Source organism: Saccoglossus kowalevskii, chromosome 15, assembly GCF_978046115.1.
Source record: "Saccoglossus kowalevskii chromosome 15, keSacKowa6.1, whole genome shotgun sequence".
Classification (NCBI taxonomy): domain Eukaryota; kingdom Metazoa; phylum Hemichordata; class Enteropneusta; family Harrimaniidae; genus Saccoglossus; species Saccoglossus kowalevskii.
This window is the reverse complement of record NC_140655.1, coordinates 30,916,514-30,944,384: the sequence shown is the minus strand read 5'-3', so window position 1 is coordinate 30,944,384 and position 27,871 is coordinate 30,916,514. Positions and strand designations below refer to the sequence as shown.

Genomic DNA, 27,871 nt, shown 5'->3' with positions numbered 1-27,871 from the left:
ATTCTAGTATTTATCAATGCAATATACCACAGTGTTACTGTAAACTGTCACATTCCAGTATTTATTAATGCAAGACACCACAGTATTACTGTAAACTGTCACATTCTAGTATTTATCAATGCAATATACCACAGTATTTCTGCAAACTGACACATTCCAGTATTTACCAATGCAATACACCATAGTATTACTGTAAACTGTCACATTCCAGTATTTATCAATGCAATATACCACAGTATTACTGTAAACTGTCACCTTCCAGTACTTTTCAATGCAATACACCACAGTATTATTTAAACTGTCACATTCTAGTATTTATCAATGCAATACACCACAGTATTACTGTAAACTGTCGCATTTCAGTATATATGAATGCAATATACCACAGTGTTACTGTAAACTGTCACATTCGAGTATTTACCAATGCAATATACCACAGTATTACTGTAAACTGTCACATTCTAGTATTTATCAATGCAATATACCACAGTATTACTGTAAATTGTCACATTCCAGTATTTGTCAATGCAATACACCACAGTATTACTGTAAACTGTCACATTCAAGTATTTATCAATGCAATACACCACAGTACTACTGCAAACTCTCACATTCTAGCATTTATCAATGCAATACACCACAGTATTACTTAAACTGTCACATTTCATTATTTGTCAATGCAATACACCACAGTACTCCTGTAAACTGTCACATTCAAGAATGTATTAATGCAATACACTACAGTATTACTGTAAGCTGTCACATTTCATTATTTGTCAATGCAATACAACATAGTATTTCTGTAAACTGTCACATTTTAGTGTTTATTAATGCAATACACCACAGTGTTACTGAAAACTGCCACATTCCAGTATTTATTAATGCAATACACCACAGTATTACTATAAGCTGTCACATTTCAGTATTTACCAATGCAATACACTATAGTATTACTGTAAACTGTCACATTCTAGTATTTATCAATGCAATACACCACAGTATTACTTAAACTGTCATAATCTAGTATTTATTAATGCAATACACCACAGTATTACTGTAAATTGCCACATTCTAGTATTTATTAATGCATTACACCGCAGTACTACTGTAAGTTGCCACATTCTAGTATTTATTAATGCAATAAACCACAGTATTACTGTAAACTGTCACATTCCTGTATTTATCAATGAAATACACCATAGTATTACTGTAAACTGTCACATTCTAGTATTTATTAATGCATTACACCACAGTAGTACTGTAAAGTGCCACATTCTAATATTTATTAATGCAATACACCACAGTATTACTATAAGCTGTCACATTTCAGTATTTACCAATGCAATGCAATACACTATAGTATTACTGTAAACTGTCACATTCCAGTATTTACCAATGCAATACACCACAGTATTACTGTAAACTGTCACATTCCAGTATTTATCAATGCAATATACCAGTGTTACTGTAAACTGTCACATTCTAGTATTTATCAATGCAATATACCACAGTATTACTGTAAACTGTCACATTCCAGTATTTATTAATGCAATACACCACAGTATTACTGTAAACTGTCACATTCCAGTGTTTATCAATGCAATATACCACAGTACTACTGTAAACTGTCACATTCTAGTATTTATTAATGCAATACACCACAGTATTACTGTAAACTGTCACATTCCAGTATTTATCAATGCAATATACCACAGTACTACTGTAAACTCTCACATTCTAGTATTTATTAATGCAATACAGCACAGTATTACTGTAAGCTGGCACATTCTAATATTTATTAATGCAATATACCATAGCATTTCTGTAAACTGTTACATTCTAGTATTTATTAATGCAATACACCACAGTATTACTGAAATCTGCCACATTCTAGTATTTGTTAATGCAATACACAATAGTATTTCTGTAAACTGTCACATTCTAGTGTTTATTAATGCAATACACCACAGTATTACGGAAAACTGCCACATTCTAATATTTATTAATGCAGTACACCACAGTATTACTTAAACTGTCACAATCTAGTATTTATTAATGCAATACACCACAGTATTAATGTAAACTGTCACATTCCTGTATTTATCAATGAAATACACCATAGTATTACTGTAAACTGTCACATTCTAGTATTTATTAATGCATTACACCACAGTAGTACTGAAAACTGCCACATTCTAATATTTATTAATGCAATACACCACAGTATTACTATAAGCTGTCACATCTCAGTATTTACCAATGCAATACACTATAGTATTACTATAAACTGTCACATTCTAGTATTTATCAATGCAATACACCACAGTATTACTTAAACTGTCACAATCTAATATTTATTAATGCAATACACCACAGTATTACTGGAAATTGCCACATTCTAGTATTTATTAATGCAATACACCGCAGTACTACTGTAAATTGCCACATTCTAGTATTTATTAATGCAATAAATCACAGTATTACTGTAAACTGTCACATTCCAGTATTTATCAATGCAATACACCACAGTATTACTGTAAACTGTCACATTCCAGTATTTATCAATGCAATACACCACAGTATTACTGTAAACTGACACATTCTAGTATTTATCAATGCAATATACCACAGTATTACTGTAAACTGTCACATTCCAGTATTTATCAATGCAATACACCATAGTATTACTGTAAACTGTCACATTCTAGTATTTATTAATGCATTACACCACAGTAGTACTGTAAACTGCCACATTCTAATATTTATTAATGCAATACACCACAGTATTACTATAAGCTGTCACATTTCAGTATTTACCAATGCAATACACTACAGTATTACTGTAAACTGTCATATTCCAGTATTTACCAATGCAATATACAACAGTATTACTGTAAATTGTCACATTCCAGTATTTGTCAATGCAATACACAACAGTATTACTGTAAACTGTCACATTCTAGTATTTATCAATGCAATATACCACAGTATTACTGAAAACTGTCACATTCCAGTATTTATCAATGCAATACACCATAGCATTACTGTAAACTGTCACATTCTAGTATTTATTAATGCATTACACCACAGTAGTACTATAAACTGCCACATTCTATTATTTATTAATGCAATACACCACAGTATTACTATAAGCTGTCACAGTTCAGTATTTACCAATGCAATACACTATAGTATTACTGTAAACTGTCACATTCCAGTATTTACCAATGCAATACACCACAGTATTACTGTAAACTGTCACATTCCAGTAATTATCAATGCAATATACCACAGTACTACTGTAAACTGTCACATTCTAGTATTTATTAATGCAATACACCACAGTATTACTGTAAAGTGTCACATTCCAGTATTTATCAATGCAATATACCACAGTACTACTGTAAACTGTCACATTCTAGTATTTATTAATGCAATACAGCACAGTATTACTGTAAGCTGGCACATTCTAATATTTATTAATGCAATATACCATAGCATTTCTGTAAACTGTTACATTCTAGTATTTATTAATGCAATACACCACAGTATTACTGAAATCTGCCACATTCTAGTATTTGTTAATGCAATACACCATAGTATTTCTGTAAACTGTCACATTCTAGTGTTTATTAATGCAATACACCACAGTATTACTGAAAACTGCCACACTCTAATATTTATTAATGCAATACACCACAGTATTACTTAAACTGTCACAATCTAGTATTTATTAATGCAATACACCACAGTATTAATGTAAACTGTCACATTCCTGTATTTATCAATGAAATACACCATAGTATTACTGTAAACTGTCACATTCTAGTATTTATTAATGCATTACACCACAGTAGTACTGTAAACTGCCACATTATAATATTTATTAATGCAATACACCACAGTATTACTATATGCTGCCACATTTCAGTATTTACCAATGCAATGCAATACACTATAGTATTACTGTAAACTGTCACATTCCAGTATTTACCAATGCAATACACCACAGTATTACTGTAAACTGTCACATTCCAGTATTTATCAATGCAATATACCACAGTGTTACTGTAAACTGTCACATTCTAGTATTTATCAATGCAATATACCACAGTATTACTGTAAACTGTCACATTTCAGTATTTATTAATGCAATACACCACAGTATTACTGTAAACTGTCACATTCCAGTATTTATCAATGCAATATACCACAGTACTACTGTAAACTGTCACATTCTAGTATTTATTAATGCAATACACCACAGTATTACTGTAAACTGTCACATTCCAGTATTTATCAATGCAATATACCACAGTACTACTGTAAACTGTCACATTCTAGTATTTATTAATGCAATACAGCACAGTATTACTGTAAGCTGGCACATTCTAATATTTATTAATGCAATACACCATAGTATTTCTGTAAACTGTTACATTCTAGTATTTATTAATGCAATACACCACAGTATTACTGAAATTTGCCACATTCTAGTATTTGTTAATGCAATACACCATAGTATTTCTGTAAACTGTCACATTCTAGTGTTTATTAATGCAATACACCACAGTATTACTATAAGCTGTCACATCTCAGTATTTACCAATGCAATATACTATAGTATTACTGTAAACTGTCACATTCTAGTATTTATCAATGCAATACACCACAGTATTACTTAAACTGTCACAATCTAATATTTATTAATGCAATACACCACAGTATTACTGGAAATTGCCACATTCTAGTAATTATTAATGCAATACACCGCAGTACTACTGTAAATTGCCACATTCTAGTATTTATTAATGCAATTAATCACAGTATTACTGTAAACTGTCACATTCCAGTATTTATCAATGCAATACACCACAGTATTACTGTAAACTGTCACATTCCAGTATTTATCAATGCAATACACCACAGTATTACTGTAAACAGACACATTCTAGTATTTATCAATGCAATATACCACAGTATTACTGTAAACTGTCACATTCCAGAATTTATCAATGCAATACACCATAGTATTACTGTAAACTGTCACATTCTAGTATTTATTAATGCATTACACCACAGTAGTACTGTAAACTGCCACATTCTAATATTTATTAATGCAATACACCACAGTATTACTATAAGCTGTCACATTCTAGTATTTATTAATGCATTACACCACAGTAGTACTGTAAACTGCCACATTCTAATATTTATTAATGCAATACACCACAGTATTACTATAAGCTGTCACATTTCAGTATTTACCAATGCAATACACTACAGTATTACTGTAAACTGTCATATTCCAGTGTTTACCAATGCAATATACAACAGTATTACTGTAAATTGTCACATTCCAGTATTTGTCAATGCAATACACAACAGTATTACTGTAAACTGTCACATTCTAGTATTTATCAATGCAATATACCACAGTATTACTGAAAACTGTCACATTCCAGTATTTATCAATGCAATACACCATAGCATTACTGTAAACTGTCACATTCTAGTATTTATTAATGCATTACACCACAGTAGTACTGTAAACTGCCACATTCTAATATTTATTAATGCAATACACCACAGTATTACTATAAGCTGTCACAGTTCAGTATTTACCAATGCAATACACTATAGTATTACTGTAAACTGTCACATTCCAGTATTTACCAATGCAATACACCACAGTATTACTGTAAACTGTCACATTCCAGTAATTATCAATGCAATATACCACAGTACTACTGTAAACTGTCACATTCTAGTATTTATTAATGCAATACACCACAGTATTACTGTAAACTGTCACATTCCAGTATTTATCAATGCAATATACCACAGTACTACTGTAAACTGTCACATTCTAGTATTTATTAATGCAATACAGCACAGTATTACTGTAAGCTGGCACATTCTAATATTTATTAATGCAATATACCATAGCATTTCTGTAAACTGTTACATTCTAGTATTTATTAATGCAATACACCACAGTATTACTGAAATCTGCCACATTCTAGTATTTGTTAATGCAATACACCATAGTATTTCTGTAAACTGTCACATTCTAGTGTTTATTAATGCAATACACCACAGTATTACTGAAAACTGCCACACTCTAATATTTATTAATGCAATACACCACAGTATTACTTAAACTGTCACAATCTAGTATTTATTAATGCAATACACCACAGTATTAATGTAAACTGTCACATTCCTGTATTTATCAATGAAACACACCATAGTATTACTGTAAACTGTCACATTCTAGTATTTATTAATGCATTACACCACAGTAGTACTGTAAACTGCCACATTATAATATTTATTAATGCAATACACCACAGTATTACTATATGCTGCCACATTTCAGTATTTACCAATGCAATGCAATACACTATAGTATTACTGTAAACTGTCACATTCCAGTATTTACCAATGCAATACACCACAGTATTACTGTAAACTGTCACATTCCAGTATTTATCAATGCAATATACCAGTGTTACTGTAAACTGTCACATTCTAGTATTTATCAATGCAATATACCACAGTATTACTGTAAACTGTCACATTCTAGTAATTATTAATGCAATACACCGCAGTACTACTGTAAATTGCCACATTCTAGTATTTATTAATGCAATTAATCACAGTATTACTGTAAACTGTCACATTCCAGTATTTATCAATGCAATACACCACAGTATTACTGTAAACTGTCACATTCCAGTATTTATCAATGCAATACACCACAGTATTACTGTAAACTGACACATTCTAGTATTTATCAATGCAATATACCACAGTATTACTGTAAACTGTCACATTCCAGTATTTATCAATGCAATATACCACAGTACTACTGTAAACTGTCACATTCTAGTATTTATTAATGCAATACACCACAGTATTACTGTAAACTGTCACATTCCAGTATTTATCAATGCAATATACCACAGTACTACTGTAAACTGTCACATTCTAGTATTTATTAATGCAATACAGCACAGTATTACTGTAAGCTGGCACATTCTAATATTTATTAATGCAATACACCATAGTATTTCTGTAAACTGTTACATTCTAGTATTTATTAATGCAATACACCACAGTATTACTGAAATTTGCCACATTCTAGTATTTGTTAATGCAATACACCATAGTATTTCTGTAAACTGTCACATTCTAGTGTTTATTAATGCAATACACCACAGTATTACTATAAGCTGTCACATCTCAGTATTTACCAATGCAATATACTATAGTATTACTGTAAACTGTCACAATCTAATATTTATTAATGCAATACACCACAGTATTACTGGAAATTGCCACATTCTAGTAATTATTAATGCAATACACCGCAGTACTACTGTAAATTGCCACATTCTAGTATTTATTAATGCAATTAATCACAGTATTACTGTAAACTGTCACATTCCAGTATTTATCAATGCAATACACCACAGTATTACTGTAAACTGTCACATTCCAGTATTTATCAATGCAATACACCACAGTATTACTGTAAACAGACACATTCTAGTATTTATCAATGCAATATACCACAGTATTACTGTAAACTGTCACATTCCAGTATTTATCAATGCAATACACCATAGTATTACTGTAAACTGTCACATTCTAGTATTTATTAATGCATTACACCACAGTAGTACTGTAAACTGCCACATTCTAATATTTATTAATGCAATACACCACAGTATTACTATAAGCTGTCACATTCTAGTATTTATTAATGCATTACACCACAGTAGTACTGTAAACTGCCACATTCTAATATTTATTAATGCAATACACCACAGTATTACTATAAGCTGTCACATTTCAGTATTTACCAATGCAATACACTACAGTATTACTGTAAACTGTCATATTCCAGTGTTTACCAATGCAATATACAACAGTATTACTGTAAATTGTCACATTCCAGTATTTGTCAATGCAATACACAACAGTATTACTGTAAACTGTCACATTCTAGTATTTATCAATGCAATATACCACAGTATTACTGAAAACTGTCACATTCCAGTATTTATCAATGCAATACACCATAGCATTACTGTAAACTGTCACATTCTAGTATTTATTAATGCATTACACCACAGTAGTACTGTAAACTGCCACATTCTAATATTTATTAATGCAATACACCACAGTATTACTATAAGCTGTCACAGTTCAGTATTTACCAATGCAATACACTATAGTATTACTGTAAACTGTCACATTCCAGTATTTACCAATGCAATACACCACAGTATTACTGTAAACTGTCACATTCCAGTAATTATCAATGCAATATACCACAGTACTACTGTAAACTGTCACATTCTAGTATTTATTAATGCAATACACCACAGTATTACTGTAAACTGTCACATTCCAGTATTTATCAATGCAATATACCACAGTACTACTGTAAACTGTCACATTCTAGTATTTATTAATGCAATACAGCACAGTATTACTGTAAGCTGGCACATTCTAATATTTATTAATGCAATATACCATAGCATTTCTGTAAACTGTTACATTCTAGTATTTATTAATGCAATACACCACAGTATTACTGAAATCTGCCACATTCTAGTATTTGTTAATGCAATACACCATAGTATTTCTGTAAACTGTCACATTCTAGTGTTTATTAATGCAATACACCACAGTATTACTGAAAACTGCCACACTCTAATATTTATTAATGCAATACACCACAGTATTACTTAAACTGTCACAATCTAGTATTTATTAATGCAATACACCACAGTATTAATGTAAACTGTCACATTCCTGTATTTATCAATGAAATACACCATAGTATTACTGTAAACTGTCACATTCTAGTATTTATTAATGCATTACACCACAGTAGTACTGTAAACTGTTACATTCTAGTATTTATTAATGCAATACACCACAGTATTACTGAAATTTGCCACATTCTAGTATTTGTTAATGCAATACACCATAGTATTTCTGTAAACTGTCACATTCTAGTGTTTATTAATGCAATACACCACAGTATTACTATAAGCTGTCACATCTCAGTATTTACCAATGCAATATACTATAGTATTACTGTAAACTGTCACATTCTAGTATTTATCAATGCAATACACCACAGTATTACTTAAACTGTCACAATCTAATATTTATTAATGCAATACACCACAGTATTACTGGAAATTGCCACATTCTAGTAATTATTAATGCAATACACCGCAGTACTACTGTAAATTGCCACATTCTAGTATTTATTAATGCAATTAATCACAGTATTACTGTAAACTGTCACATTCCAGTATTTATCAATGCAATACACCACAGTATTACTGTAAACTGTCACATTCCAGTATTTATCAATGCAATACACCACAGTATTACTGTAAACAGACACATTCTAGTATTTATCAATGCAATATACCACAGTATTACTGTAAACTGTCACATTCCAGAATTTATCAATGCAATACACCATAGTATTACTGTAAACTGTCACATTCTAGTATTTATTAATGCATTACACCACAGTAGTACTGTAAACTGCCACATTCTAATATTTATTAATGCAATACACCACAGTATTACTATAAGCTGTCACATTCTAGTATTTATTAATGCATTACACCACAGTAGTACTGTAAACTGCCACATTCTAATATTTATTAATGCAATACACCACAGTATTACTATAAGCTGTCACATTTCAGTATTTACCAATGCAATACACTACAGTATTACTGTAAACTGTCATATTCCAGTGTTTACCAATGCAATATACAACAGTATTACTGTAAATTGTCACATTCCAGTATTTGTCAATGCAATACACAACAGTATTACTGTAAACTGTCACATTCTAGTATTTATCAATGCAATATACCACAGTATTACTGAAAACTGTCACATTCCAGTATTTATCAATGCAATACACCATAGCATTACTGTAAACTGTCACATTCTAGTATTTATTAATGCATTACACCACAGTAGTACTGTAAACTGCCACATTCTAATATTTATTAATGCAATACACCACAGTATTACTATAAGCTGTCACAGTTCAGTATTTACCAATGCAATACACTATAGTATTACTGTAAACTGTCACATTCCAGTATTTACCAATGCAATACACCACAGTATTACTGTAAACTGTCACATTCCAGTAATTATCAATGCAATATACCACAGTACTACTGTAAACTGTCACATTCTAGTATTTATTAATGCAATACACCACAGTATTACTGTAAACTGTCACATTCCAGTATTTATCAATGCAATATACCACAGTACTACTGTAAACTGTCACATTCTAGTATTTATTAATGCAATACAGCACAGTATTACTGTAAGCTGGCACATTCTAATATTTATTAATGCAATATACCATAGCATTTCTGTAAACTGTTACATTCTAGTATTTATTAATGCAATACACCACAGTATTACTGAAATCTGCCACATTCTAGTATTTGTTAATGCAATACACCATAGTATTTCTGTAAACTGTCACATTCTAGTGTTTATTAATGCAATACACCACAGTATTACTGAAAACTGCCACACTCTAATATTTATTAATGCAATACACCACAGTATTACTTAAACTGTCACAATCTAGTATTTATTAATGCAATACACCACAGTATTAATGTAAACTGTCACATTCCTGTATTTATCAATGAAATACACCATAGTATTACTGTAAACTGTCACATTCTAGTATTTATTAATGCATTACACCACAGTAGTACTGTAAACTGCCACATTATAATATTTATTAATGCAATACACCACAGTATTACTATATGCTGCCACATTTCAGTATTTACCAATGCAATGCAATACACTATAGTATTACTGTAAACTGTCACATTCCAGTATTTACCAATGCAATACACCACAATATTACTGTAAACTGTCACATTCCAGTATTTATCAATGCAATATACCAGTGTTACTGTAAACTGTCACATTCTAGTATTTATCAATGCAATATACCACAGTATTACTGTAAACTGTCACATTCTAGTAATTATTAATGCAATACACCGCAGTACTACTGTAAATTGCCACATTCTAGTATTTATTAATGCAATTAATCACAGTATTACTGTAAACTGTCACATTCCAGTATTTATCAATGCAATACACCACAGTATTACTGTAAACTGTCACATTCCAGTATTTATCAATGCAATACACCACAGTATTACTGTAAACTGACACATTCTAGTATTTATCAATGCAATATACCACAGTATTACTGTAAACTGTCACATTCCAGTATTTATCAATGCAATATACCACAGTACTACTGTAAACTGTCACATTCTAGTATTTATTAATGCAATACACCACAGTATTACTGTAAACTGTCACATTCCAGTATTTATCAATGCAATATACCACAGTACTACTGTAAACTGTCACATTCTAGTATTTATTAATGCAATACAGCACAGTATTACTGTAAGCTGGCACATTCTAATATTTATTAATGCAATACACCATAGTATTTCTGTAAACTGTTACATTCTAGTATTTATTAATGCAATACACCACAGTATTACTGAAATTTGCCACATTCTAGTATTTGTTAATGCAATACACCATAGTATTTCTGTAAACTGTCACATTCTAGTGTTTATTAATGCAATACACCACAGTATTACTATAAGCTGTCACATCTCAGTATTTACCAATGCAATATACTATAGTATTACTGTAAACTGTCACAATCTAATATTTATTAATGCAATACACCACAGTATTACTGGAAATTGCCACATTCTAGTAATTATTAATGCAATACACCGCAGTACTACTGTAAATTGCCACATTCTAGTATTTATTAATGCAATTAATCACAGTATTACTGTAAACTGTCACATTCCAGTATTTATCAATGCAATACACCACAGTATTACTGTAAACTGTCACATTCCAGTATTTATCAATGCAATACACCACAGTATTACTGTAAACAGACACATTCTAGTATTTATCAATGCAATATACCACAGTATTACTGTAAACTGTCACATTCCAGTATTTATCAATGCAATACACCATAGTATTACTGTAAACTGTCACATTCTAGTATTTATTAATGCATTACACCACAGTAGTACTGTAAACTGCCACATTCTAATATTTATTAATGCAATACACCACAGTATTACTATAAGCTGTCACATTCTAGTATTTATTAATGCATTACACCACAGTAGTACTGTAAACTGCCACATTCTAATATTTATTAATGCAATACACCACAGTATTACTATAAGCTGTCACATTTCAGTATTTACCAATGCAATACACTACAGTATTACTGTAAACTGTCATATTCCAGTGTTTACCAATGCAATATACAACAGTATTACTGTAAATTGTCACATTCCAGTATTTGTCAATGCAATACACAACAGTATTACTGTAAACTGTCACATTCTAGTATTTATCAATGCAATATACCACAGTATTACTGAAAACTGTCACATTCCAGTATTTATCAATGCAATACACCATAGCATTACTGTAAACTGTCACATTCTAGTATTTATTAATGCATTACACCACAGTAGTACTGTAAACTGCCACATTCTAATATTTATTAATGCAATACACCACAGTATTACTATAAGCTGTCACAGTTCAGTATTTACCAATGCAATACACTATAGTATTACTGTAAACTGTCACATTCCAGTATTTACCAATGCAATACACCACAGTATTACTGTAAACTGTCACATTCCAGTAATTATCAATGCAATATACCACAGTACTACTGTAAACTGTCACATTCTAGTATTTATTAATGCAATACACCACAGTATTACTGTAAACTGTCACATTCCAGTATTTATCAATGCAATATACCACAGTACTACTGTAAACTGTCACATTCTAGTATTTATTAATGCAATACAGCACAGTATTACTGTAAGCTGGCACATTCTAATATTTATTAATGCAATATACCATAGCATTTCTGTAAACTGTTACATTCTAGTATTTATTAATGCAATACACCACAGTATTACTGAAATCTGCCACATTCTAGTATTTGTTAATGCAATACACCATAGTATTTCTGTAAACTGTCACATTCTAGTGTTTATTAATGCAATACACCACAGTATTACTGAAAACTGCCACACTCTAATATTTATTAATGCAATACACCACAGTATTACTTAAACTGTCACAATCTAGTATTTATTAATGCAATACACCACAGTATTAATGTAAACTGTCACATTCCTGTATTTATCAATGAAATACACCATAGTATTACTGTAAACTGTCACATTCTAGTATTTATTAATGCATTACACCACAGTAGTACTGTAAACTGCCACATTATAATATTTATTAATGCAATACACCACAGTATTACTATATGCTGCCACATTTCAGTATTTACCAATGCAATGCAATACACTATAGTATTACTGTAAACTGTCACATTCCAGTATTTACCAATGCAATACACCACAGTATTACTGTAAACTGTCACATTCCAGTATTTATCAATGCAATATACCAGTGTTACTGTAAACTGTCACATTCTAGTATTTATCAATGCAATATACCACAGTATTACTGTAAACTGTCACATTCTAGTAATTATTAATGCAATACACCGCAGTACTACTGTAAATTGCCACATTCTAGTATTTATTAATGCAATTAATCACAGTATTACTGTAAACTGTCACATTCCAGTATTTATCAATGCAATACACCACAGTATTACTGTAAACTGTCACATTCCAGTATTTATCAATGCAATACACCACAGTATTACTGTAAACTGACACATTCTAGTATTTATCAATGCAATATACCACAGTATTACTGTAAACTGTCACATTCCAGTATTTATCAATGCAATACACCATAGTATTACTGTAAACTGTCACATTCTAGTATTTATTAATGCATTACACCACAGTAGTACTGTAAACTGCCATATTCTAATATTTATTAATGCAATACACCACAGTATTACTATAAGCTGTCACAGTTCAGTATTTACCAATGCAATACACTATAGTATAACTGTAAACTGTCACATTCCAGTATTTACCAATGCAATACACCACAGTATTGCTGTAAACTGTCACATTCCAGTATTTATCAATGTAATATACCACAGTGTTACTGTAAACTGTCACATTCTAGTATTTATCAATGCAATATACCACAGTATTACTGTAAACTGTCACATTCCAGTATTTATTAATGCAATACACCACAGTATTACTGTAAACTGTCACATTCCAGTATTTATCAATGCAATATACCACAGTACTACTGTAAACTGTCACATTCTAGTATTTATTAATGCAATACAGCACAGTATTACTGTAAGCTGGCACATTCTAATATTTATTAATGCAATATACCATAGTATTTCTGTAAACTGTTACATTCTAGTATTTATTAATGCAATACACCACAGTATTACTGAAATCTGCCACATTCTAGTATTTGTTAATGCAATACACCATAGTATTTCTGTAAACTGTCACATTCTAGTGTTTATTAATGCAATACACCACAGTATTACTGAAAACTGCCACACTCTAATATTTATTAATGCAATACACCACAGTATTACTTAAACTGTCACAATCTAGTATTTATTAATGCAATACACCACAGTATTAATGTAAACTGTCACATTCCTGTATTTATCAATGAAATACACCATAGTATTACTGTAAACTGTCACATTCTAGTATTTATTAATGCATTACACCACAGTAGTACTGTAAACTGCCACATTATAATATTTATTAATGCAATACACCACAGTATTACTATATGCTGTCACATTTCAGTATTTACCAATGCAATGCAATACACTATAGTATTACTGTAAACTGTCACATTCCAGTATTTACCAATGCAATACACCACAGTATTACTGTAAACTGTCACATTCCAGAATTTATCAATGCAATATACCACAGTGTTACTGTAAACTGTCACATTCTAGTATTTATCAATGCAATATACCACAGTATTACTGTAAACTGTCACATTCCAGTATTTATCAATGCAATATACCACAGTACTACTGTAAACTGTCACATTCTAGTATTTATTAATGCAATACACCACAGTATTACTGTAAACTGTCACATTCCAGTATTTATCAATGCAATATACCACAGTACTACTGTAAACTGTCACATTCTAGTATTTATTAATGCAATACAGCACAGTATTACTGTAAGCTGGCACATTCTAATATTTATTAATGCAATACACCATAGTATTTCTGTAAACTGTTACATTCCAGTATTTATTAATGCAATACACCACAGTATTACTGAAATTTGCCACATTCTAGTATTTGTTAATGCAATACACCATAGTATTTCTGTAAACTGTCACATTCTAGTGTTTATTAATGCAATACACCACAGTATTACTATAAGCTGTCACATCTCAGTATTTACCAATGCAATATACTATAGTATTACTGTAAACTGTCACATTCTAGTATTTATCAATGCAATACACCACAGTATTACATAAACTGTCACAATCTAATATTTATTAATGCAATACACCACAGTATTACTGGAAATTGCCACATTCTAGTATTTATTAATGCAATACACCGCAGTACTACTGTAAATTGCCACATTCTAGTATTTATTAATGCAATTAATCACAGTATTACTGTAAACTGTCACATTCCAGTATTTATCAATGCAATACACCACAGTATTACTGTAAACTGTCACATTCCAGTATTTATCAATGCAATACACCACAGTATTACTGTAAACTGACACATTCTAGTATTTATCAATGCAATATACCACAGTATTACTGTAAACTGTCACATTCCAGTATTTATCAATGCAATACACCATAGTATTACTGTAAACTGTCACATTCTAGTATTTATTAATGCATTACACCACAGTAGTACTGTAAACTGCCACATTCTAATATTTATTAATGCAATACACCACAGTATTACTATAAGCTGTCACAGTTCAGTATTTACCAATGCAATACACTATAGTATAACTGTAAACTGTCACATTCCAGTATTTACCAATGCAATACACCACAGTATTGCTGTAAACTGTCACATTCCAGTATTTATCAATGCAATATACCACAGTGTTACTGTAAACTGTCACATTCTAGTATTTATCAATGCAATATACCACAGTATTACTGTAAACTGTCACATTCCAGTATTTATTAATGCAATACACCACAGTATTACTGTAAACTGTCACATTCCAGTATTTATCAATGCAATATACCACAGTATTACTGTAAACTGCCACATTCTAGTATTTATTAATGCAATACACCACAGTATTACTATAAGCTGTCACATCTCAGTATTTACCAATGCAATACACTATAGTATTACTGTAAACTGTCACATTCTAGTATTTATCAATGCAATACACCACAGTATTACTTAAACTGTCACAATCTAGTATTTATTAATGCAATACACCACAGTATTACTGTAAATTGCCTCATTCTAGTATTTATTAATGCAATACACCGCAGTACTACTGTAAATTGCCACATTCTAGTATTTATTAATGCAATAAATCACAGTATTACTGTAAACTGTCACATTCCAGTATTTATCAATGCAATACACCACTGACAGTATTACTGTAAACTGTCACATTCCAGTATTTATCAATGCAATACACCACAGTATTACTGTAAACTGACACATTCTAGTATTTATCAATGCAATATACCACAGTATTACTGTAAACTGTCACATTCCAGTATTTATCAATGCAATACACCATAGTATTACTGTAAACTGTCACATTCTAGTATTTATTAATGTATTACACCGCAGTAGGACTGTAAACTGCCACATTCTAATATTTATTAATGCAATACACCACAGTATTACTATAAGCTGTCACATTTCAGTATTTACCAATGCAATACACTATAGTATTACTGTAAACTGTCACATTCCAGTATTTACCAATGCAATATACCACAGTATTACTGTAAATTGTCACATTCCAGTATTTGTCAATGCAATACACCACAGTATTACTGTAAACTGTCACATTCTAGTATTTATCAATACAATATACCACAGTATTACTGTAAACTGTCACATTCCAGTATTTATCAATGCAATACACCACAGTATTACTGTAAACTGTCACATTCTAGTATTTATTAATGCATTGCACCACAGTATTACTGTAAACTGTCACATTCTAGTATTTATTAATGCATTACACCACAGTAGTACTGTAAACTGCCACATTCTAATATTTATTAATGCAATACACCACAGTATTACTATAAGCTGTCACATTTCAGTATTTACCAATGCAATACACTATAGTATTACTGTAAACTGTCACATTCCAGTATTTACCAATGCAATACACCATAGTATTACTGTAAACTGTCACATTCCAGTATTTATCAATTGAATACACCACAGTATTTACTAAAAACTGTCACATTTTATTATTTGTCAATGACATTATACACTTAATATAAACTGTCAAAAACGTGATCGTGAGCATGATATTACTGCAATTATTGTTTTCATATTTGATCTGAGAACCTGTTAGATACATAAAATTTGTTAGACAAAACATAAATACTTCTTCAAGATAGTTGTTAGTTTTAAATAGTCATTATGTTTCAATAGCGAATGGACCCTATACGTGTGAGGTACATCATTTTAAAACATGTAAAACATATGATGTTTAGAGCTCCAGGTTCATTGGTTAAACCGTATTTATGATTTAATTTTCATTTGTGTGTCATGATTGGTCGCCTGAGATCTGGCTTTACCTGAACCTTACCTGATTTACATATCTGAAAATCTGAACGCTTATTGACTTTTATTTTCATTTTTTAGAAAGCGTAGCCATATGGTGAGCTCAACTATATTCGGCATTCACATTTTTGCTGCCCATCCCGGAAATATATTAAATCGTTTAGACATGCACGCCCTGGGAGTACTGTACGTTGTCGTGTGTGTCAGCGGGTTGGTTGGTAACAGCATTGTTGTAGCAGTGTATGCAAGAAAGCCAGTCAAAAGATCGTCCCATGTTTTTATCTTAGGACTTGGTGTCATCGATTTATTTGTCTGCTCTGTCATCATGCCGTATGGAATTATTGCTGTTCTTTACCCAGTTATTCTCACAACAGAGCTGTGTAAGATGTTTTCCTGGTTGTGGCATATCGGCGTCGCGTCATCGGCGATGATCACGGCCGTCATTGCGGTAGATCGCTACCTGTCTGTGTGTAGACCTTTCTTCTGTCAGATAACTCCATTTCACGCGAGAATTATTATCATTGTTGTCATAATTATAGGTAGTGCTGTGTCTTCACCGGTAGTTTTATATTTCGGGGTTGACAACGCATCTATAAATGGCACGGATGTTATCACCAAGGAGTGCAAACCCATTGACCAAAACCGTTATGAAGGGGTGAATATTGCCACATTTGTATTTTTTGCAAACGTGATATTGATTGCTGGTGTTGCCTATGTAAACGTTTCCATCGCGCTATGCAGGAGGGCAAGGCAAAACACGGTAAACGTGTCCACTATATCAAGAAAGGCAGATGCTCAGCGTGAAATAAAGCAACAACGTCGATTTGTTGTGGGTAGTGGGGATACATCTGAAGAAATCCTTGACTGGAGAGGCCGGGTGTCTCCAATAGCCAGGTATACCCACCCAAACAACGCCCACTGTAATTTGAGAGGCAATCATATTGGAGACATCGAACTCCACGAAAAACCTGAAACTTCTTCCCAGAATAGCTGCTTTGGTTGTTGTCACCGGAGTAACAGAATTAATTCCATTGATGTTTGCCATCAAAGAAACACATCTGTTCCGCATGAAGTAGAGACAAAATTTATTTCAAAGAGGAACAAGACTGCCCACATGTTGATGATGGTTACACTAATTTTTGTACTGACTTGGTTTCCATACTGGACATTTCTATTTCTGCCTGCTACGTTTTGGACTGGACTCCCCCAGAAAGAAAGGGACATTTACACTTTTTTGAAATATTTGTATGTCATAAATAATGCCGTTAACCCTCTTGTCTACGGTTTTATGAATAGCAGCTTCCGACGAGACTCGGTTGCATTGGTGAAGCGCATTTTGTGTCACGAGTGAAAATTCCCGTGGCGGAGTGGATACATTTGTCACGTTGTCGCACGTTTTTCCCCGTTTTGAAAGAACGATGATCACGTGTTCAACGCAAGGAACAGTCATCGCAAGTAGGAGTTTGACATTTTTGTCTTTATCTTGGAATGTTTCTCCAAATTACAGAGCCGATCTGTGATTCTTCGTCCAAAAACCATTTTGTAAATGAAATTTGTGTAATGTTCAATACATACGATAATAACAGTTCATAGCCTAAAACTACACGTTATTTCAACTATGTTCATTTATTTGGTCTCCTTTATCCACCGGATGTTGATTTAACACCTTTCGAGCAACAATTTATTGTCCGCATTGTGAATGGACTGATCAAAATTCAAATTGAAATAATTATTGGCGTGTGAAATGGCTCCTGACAAAGAATTGTCGAGTTAGATTCTGACAAGTGACTAATAATCGTTGCACCACCTCTTTGTCTAGCACCCTCGTACAATTTACTGGCTAATTAATTTAATACATAATATCCAGACGTTTTTTGTTTTGTATTTTGTAAATTTCATTACTATTTCATATAGTTATTGGTGGTTATATCATTGGGTGCACGTTAAACGTTGGTGATAAATTGCAAGTTATCTGGCCATACTCCAGTCAAACATGTTTACCCATTTCTACATTTTCATAAGTCTGTGCATTCTCCTTTTGGTGGCCTGTATTCTGCATGAATGTGACTTATTTAATATTTATATTTACGTGAATATTTTGAATACATTTTAGTTGAATTTTTGAACGATAATAAATGAGGATATAATTTACCCGGGCCTGATAAAGGCTGTTTACACGGATGAAAGTGTTTTGTTATCAGAACAAAGGATAAAACTTATTGTCATTACATTTCAAAATATATATTTTTAAAAATCTATAATGAAGTAATACTATTCAAATTATTTTATCATATTACATTCATTTATTTGATTAGTTGTATTAAATATTTTTGTATGAAATATGTTAACCGATTAGTTTAAGTTCTATTCCAAATTTGCAAATACATAAGGTACAGTTATATCACACCACAAAATGTTGTAATGGTGGACAAATAATTGCATAATATTCATATAACCTGGCCGCGTAACTATGTTAGATTTGTTAATTTGTATTTGAAGGCAAAATATATTGTAGGAACGTTTATCTACGGAAAACAACTTTGAATATTTGCAAAGTATTAATGCAACTTGTTTCAATGTGTTTTTTTAGGTATTTTATTTAAAAAAAATATTTGACTAAGCAAAGGTTATACCCGTTGTTAATGCTGGTAGTTTTACATATTGTTGTTTTGAACGAATGCGACTAACAATTTATAAAGTTCTATTAAGATCTGTGTAACGTCTCATTGTTTGTGCGTGTTTTCGAGTTGCATCTTAAAAGACACTGACTGGCAATATGCCCCCTCTGTGACTGCAAAGAATTGAAATGAATTTGCTTGTCAATTTTAAACTATAGCTAGCAGTTGACTATAATACTGCAACATATGGACTTTTTGGCATCAAAACAAAGGTACACAATTATGTCACTATTTATTCTAGTGCTTCTAATATTTAACAATGAACAAATACAATTTCTTGTATAATGAATGTATATATCTATTACTTTCATGTATAATCGGGTTATCAAAAGCACAATGCCCCCATGTCTTCTAGGATATTTCGTTCAACAGAATTAAATTAGCAAACTCAATTTGCATGTAATATGTATATAGTTACTACGCACAATTCTATGTTACAATAACCAATGTAAAGGTTTACTACATCAACGCTATTTGTATTGAAAACAAAATCAATCATCACAGCAGTCATGATTCAAGGCATGAGTTTCTAATTCCCAATACTTTCAGGCTATGGATATATGATTAGGGTAACTTTTCAATATGAGAATTTGAATATAAACATTAACTGTACATGTATGTCACGATTTTGTTTGGCTCAGGCATATCTTAATGTGTTTATGTTTTATATCTGTGAGTATGGTTGTTTCCCGTACAATTGTTCTAATTTATTTTGCATGCTTCCTAACTTCTCAGACTCCACCCACTATGGCTCTCTATAATTTTGTGTGGTTTTATTTGTCCTTAACAAAGTCACTCGTCGTGTCGCAGCTTGTAAAGGCTTTTAAACCAAGAAGAAGATTACAAAACTGCACACAATGTTTTCCAATGAGAGTGTGGATATTGATAATCGTACATTTGATCGTTTGTCAATTCCTGTGTCAAACTCTGTTAAATGTCCGTGCCATGAAAACAGTAGAAGAAGGAACACACCAATATCTGTATCTGATTGTGATGTCATTCACCGATGTTGACTCAGCCGTATTTCTTTCAGTAACTTAAGCAGTTAGAATATCCTCTGCAATTATAGATACTGGAGCTTTCGCACCTGATGAAATTGTCTTTCAAGGCTGCATTTTCTTCTACCCCAACAGGTTTATTAAAATTGGCAAATGATTGCAGAATGTTATGTCCTACATTCTCACGTTGTTTTAATGTTAATTGTTTTGTATCTCTGTGGTCAAAATCTAGTGATTCACTCATATGTGCTAGCGCCAGGTCGTTGTAACATAGCTTGTTATTATATTCCTTATTACACACTATGTGTAGTATACTGGATAGTTCCTAATGCAGCAAATAATGTCGTCACTCGCCGATAGATTGGTTGTTCTGTTGTCAGATCAACGGCATACAGGTACAGCTATCTGTATACACTAATTTTCTGTGAGCTGTGAGTTCCAGAATATAAGCATCTGGAGACACAGTAGATGCAAAACAAAAATTATTCAGCTTGTAGCACGGATGAATCATAATTTGTATACACGTCGCATTCAAAATTGAGCAGTCTTCTCTAATTCACATGTATTCACACTTATTTGAATTCATCGTACTTCACAAAGTCGCATTTTCAAGTTTATCTGCCAATGCTTGGCAATAGTATTGCCCCATGAGACATTTCCACTTACTTATAATACCAGTCTAAAACACCCTTTAAAGCGCACCTGATATAAAGTTAATTAAGTCTTAAGTGTTGATTTGTATTACCCACGTGATAAATTTGAAAACAAATTCCTACAGGGTGGGTTTACGCTAAGGTCAATTAAAGCGTCATGATCGCCGTGCAGCGCGTGCTCGATTATCTTTTTAAAGGAACATGTTATTATACACGCGTTGTGTACATTTGGCGTGACTCGTGTCATGACGACTATGTTACTTTGGAAGACCAGTGAAATGGAGATCCTTCAATCTCTATTCGACAGTGTTCCTTATTTGAGTAATATTGGCATTAACTTTTTATGCAAATAACTATGATAATTTATGGTCTAAAAAGTGCATATGCATGAATTAACGCTTTAAGTACTGTACATTACGTTGTTCCGAATGTGGTAACCAATGACGTTTCTATAAACACAAATATCATTGCAGTTATAAAGACATATTGAACAGAGATACCTTAAAACTGCTATTACGTACTACCTTTCCTTTCAATGACCTTGAAACACCAATAATATACGGGATTTAAGGGCAGGATGACAATAAATCATTCCCTACTATTCAACTCAATTGGAAACTGAGATGAAATCATGAGTTTGCTTCTGTTATTTTGTATAAAAGACCCGAAACCTTGGAATAATTACCATTTGCTATCTGTTATGATTCTCAGTGTACTGCTCTTTTAAATATATGTATAGACATACTATTACGAGTATAAAAACAATATGATCAATGGCAGTGCCGTGATCATCGAGTGACACATGGCCGAGATCGATGCAAATCAATACTGCTTCCATACTACCCGAAGGCATATGTTCATGTATGCTTTAGACAACCTATAATACACTGTTTTTGACGCGTTGTCATAATTAAGTAAGACTCAAAATATCATCCCATGTTTACATGTGTCTGAGCGATTGTTTGCGTGCAATGATTTGTTGTTTCTACCTTCAATGGAATCAAACAAAATTGTTTGAACGTGACGGAAGAAAGGAATGTGCCAATGACAAATTCAAACAACTACATTCAATTGGTCATCAATCCAATATAGTTAATTGATATAAATTCAATTAATTGAATAATTAATTAATTGAACAATTGATTTATAATTGCGCTGGATAATCTGACTACAGTGAGTTCACTTCAGGCCGTTTGCATGCCGTTTTGCAAACATTACATCACCTTGCGATGGCCAATAAATGTGACAACAGATTTGCTGTTGTTAGTATTTCATCGCAGACGTCTGGGACCAAAATAAAACATTACTTCTACGAGATGAATACATGGTTCATGTAGCACAGCTATTCGACATACTCGCATTAACCCGGTGATGTGATGTATGTTGAAAAATAAATAAAGAAAGTTGCTACCGGTTATCGACACAAATAAAGATGAAATTTTGTTTAACCGTGCAACTTATTCAATCAACTGAGTACCAAAGACTTATTTAATTTCGAATTACGAGGCGTATTTTATCATGTTCTGTTCATTCAACATAATTATTGACCTTTCTGCCTGACGCGAATTAAATAATCCAAAATTGTTGCCGTAAGCAGTATAGAACACGATCGTCTATTATAGTATATTGTAGCGCCGTTTTCTTAGTCCTGCCGCGTTACAGTCGACGTTAATAATAGTCTGTTTTGTATAACGATTATCGGGTAGTCCCCAAGGTATATTCTATTGAATCTATCTACCCTCTTCAATAGATCCAGGCAGCTGATCAATCATCGTGATTTTTGTTTTCACGAAATATGTAACTTTTTCGTTCCTCGTCTAATTTTACCCATGTCATGTTCTCTCTCTCTCTCTGTCTCTCTCTGTCTCTCTCTGTCTCTCTGTCTCTGTCTGTCTCTCTGTCTCTGTCTCTCTCTCTCTCTCTCTCTCTCTCTCTCTCTCTCTCTCTCTCTCTCTCTCTCTCTCTCTCTCTCTCTCTCTCTCTCTCTCTCTCTCTCGCTCTATATATTGATATTAATATTCAATATAACATTTAATAAAATAATTATCTTTGAATCAAGTTAACAGTTATTGTATTTTCAATCCCTCCAACGCAGGTAATTTGCTTATTATACCGGCGGTATCACTGTCACCTAATAGACGACGGGGACTGTTATCAGAAACAAGGGCGCCGTTCAATCAGTGTGTTCTATTTTGCTAGTTGGCACTGTAAAGGAAAGTCAACGGCTACCTTGCGACGGTAAATCGTGCCAATATGGAATCAGTTCATAATGACGATATCTCGTCTGCAAGGCTTATTCCCGTGAATACCCTCCAAATTAGGTATCTCTAGTCATATGTACTCGTGACTTCCTTTACAATAATCGTTCAAGATAAAATTAGACCGCGCCATGAATATTCTTTTTGGGTTCAAAATTATTGAATTTGATAAACAACATGCATATTTTAATCAAATGAATATTTCAGTCGATTTAGGTAATCGATTTCAAAACTCCACATAAACAGATCGAACACCTGGCGTGTTAATAAATTTAATTCTCCGATTTGACATTTAACATTTTATAATATTCACTTCAACAGATTTATTCTATCACATCACTGCATGACGACTAAATATTTATTTTGAAACACTGTGATATGCTGCTGTTTCATTGGCTCATTTTATGCACGAGACGGTGACCTTGTACCCCATGGACCAATTGCGAAAGAGGCTAAAGTAATTGACGTAAACAGAAACGTTCACCAGAATTGTCTAATACAACGGAATTAAGAAGTGCGCTGTAGCAAACATTTTGTATAATTACTGTGTCCTGTGTTTGGGTTAGGACGGGGTTCATGAACTGTGGATTGCAAATGGAGATATTATTTTGTGGAAGATGTTCATTTATTATCAGGGTTAATTAAGTTTTTTTTTCCTTCTCTTGCTGCCTTTATCTTCAAATAGAGTTCATATTAAATGGGAGTTTCAAATAAATAGGAATTTGCATAGGCTATGGGGTAAGCAATATATGTTAAAAGATTAGCATTTACGTTGGTCGTGTGACCTTATTAATTATGTAAAATTTTCTGCATATACGCACTTATAATTGAATATTGTATGACAATACAAGATTTAAATACACTACCAGCTGAACTCAACTATTATGCGTGTTTGTAATTCCCAGATAGATTATTTTGATGGTTATAGAAAACACCTGTGTAAGCATGAATTGATGACATTGTACAACATACTAGTATAGTTTTTATCTAACCAGAAGTTTAAAGCCAGTTATTGATAAGAGACTCTTATTTAGTTTTATGCCGCATTCAAGATGGCGGCCCCATATAGTAAATATCGCATTTATTTTATTATCACGTGTGCGCTAGCAGACTGGGCTCGGCCACTATCGTGTTGTGTGTATTTATCGGAGTGGACATGAGAGAGATCACCAACATTGACAAAATGGAGAAAAATGACAACAATGATAGAATGAATTAAATGTCACAACAAACTGGCCCAGATGAGATGTGGATAAACTACTGAATGGTCATGTGACCCCATTACTTATGCACATATGACTCCCAGGGCTAGTTAATTATGCATATATCTAAATTTAAGAGATATATTGCTGATACGCATTTACTTACTGGATAAATATAAACACACCAGCTACATAACTACAAAAATAACTGGTCTGATTATTGTCATATTTTACTTTTGTAGTTCTTAGCACTTTCCTTGACAAATTCCTCAAAACATATATCTATTGTTCGACATAGGAAACATTATGATTTAGTCCCTGGTTTAGTTTAGGTGTTATATAACATACCACGGTGTTGTGTCGCGTGCTATGCTGTATCTCGAAAACTTTGTAAATAGTCATGACAGCTATGATGCAAAACAGAATTATTAGTAACTGTTAGTAATAGGCCAACTTCCAGAACTGTTTGAACTGAACGAACTGTCCGTATTTTAGTTGCGTGTGAACATATGAGTCTTCGCTATTTATAGAGCATAGTATTGTCGGTGAATATTAACATAATAATTTGGAATTTTCTATTGTGCTTTATGTAAAACAGTATACATGTATCACTGTCTTTGGAATTTACGTCTAAATCGCTGAGATTTATATTTCTATAGTTACCAATCAATCATGGCTAGGTCAATTGCTAAAATCCATCATAGCATTGGAGAGTTGAAAATCTTCCTTCGCAACTGTATACCAGGTTTCCTTTACCGATGGACTTCAGACTTTGATGTTAAACTTTAGGTTTGGATATGGTATTTCGTGTATCCGATCACCGGATTTCGAGGTCGCCCAAAGCATGAATCTCCCCTGTCAGCCAAGATCGTGAACAAGAACCCCAAAGAACAGGCAGATAAACGGACTATTGTGTTAATTGGTTTACATCACCTGTAGTTTCATCATCTAAATACTCGACCAATGACCAGGATGTTAAGTATATCATTCGGGGCAACATCTTGAGCACGTATGTATTACGGCGTGTATTTCATTTTATATATTTATTTTACTTTTACTATTTTTTAAAATTATTTTGTTTGTTTTTTGTTACTTGTACTTGTGATTCGGGGTATTTGAAACCGAAATTGTCATCTAACTGTAAGCCCGTCGCTGATTGGCTGCTGAGCTGGAATGACAATTTTTGGTTTCAAATACCCTAGGAAAGTGTTATATGTTCTTCGTGTAATTATGTTTTCGTATTTAAGGGATTTTTCCACACAAAAACGACAAATTCGGCCGAATTTTGTTATCGGTTGGCTAAATATTACCCCAACGGTTCGTATTTCTGTCAAAGATTGAAATTTTTGTCCTGATTTGTAAGAATCTGAAAAACGCGTTTCACATTTTTTCTCTTATTTTGTTTTATGCTGCATTCAAGATGGCGGCCCCCCATATAGTAAATATCGCAGTTATTTTATTATCACGCGGGTGACAGCTGACGAGCAAGATGCAAAGTTAGTATTGTACCAGCAGTATGAACAAGGCTATAGAGACAGTACTTTGAGTGAAATGAATCTTCAAGCATTATTTCCTTCCTCCGCAAAATCACAACGTGCCTTTAATGTTAACACATGCAAGGGCCCATTCTGCACCAAAGATGATCAGTCAAAATCTGTTTTGGGTTTTCGTCAAGCTGCATGCGATGGTAGACACACCCCTGATTTGAGAAAATGGACAATGGTTTAGTCACACATACAAGAAATGAATGTGAAGCAGGCACAGATTTGAAGTTGGATCCATTGTAAGTAGCCACAGCAACCATAGTTTCGGCAGAAAGTGAAAAAAATGTTTATTGAGCATAATAAGCGTGCAGCTCTTCCCCCAGAGAAAATACAAGTGTTCAATGGTGAATCATTGAAATACAAGGCCTTCAAAGAAACTTTCTGAGGAGGAATATGGAAACCCTTATGTGATGGCTAGAGCTTACGTCAAGCAAGCAGAGGAATGGCCAGAAGTAAAGTACGATCTCAAAGAGTTTGCACTTTTTCTGACAAAGTGTGACAATGCCATGAACGGTGAACTGCATTGAACGAGCTAAATCACCACAAGAATTTGCAAATGTTAATATACAAATTGCCACGTCAAATGAGAGTAAGGAGGCGTACAAAAACGTATGACATATCACAACATAGACCAGTTCAATTGCGAGACTTGGTGAA

At 32.7% G+C, this 27,871-nt stretch overlaps 1 protein-coding gene across 1 annotated transcript; it reads left to right on the top strand.

Annotated features, from left to right (window-relative positions):
* Positions 1-18,047: 18,047 nt before the first annotated feature.
* On the top strand, positions 18,048-19,232 carry LOC102810179 (tyramine receptor Ser-2-like). The gene has a single exon (XM_006821616.1). It carries the CDS (start codon positions 18,048-18,050, stop codon positions 19,230-19,232), a length of 1,185 nt encoding a protein of 394 aa, XP_006821679.1.
* The last annotated feature ends 8,639 nt before the right edge of the window (positions 19,233-27,871 follow it).

Excerpts from the sequence above, each read along its gene's own strand:
- LOC102810179 (XM_006821616.1), top strand. The coding sequence starts at position 18,048 with ATGCACGCCCTGGGAGTACTGTACGTTGTCGTGTGTGTCAGCGGGTTG.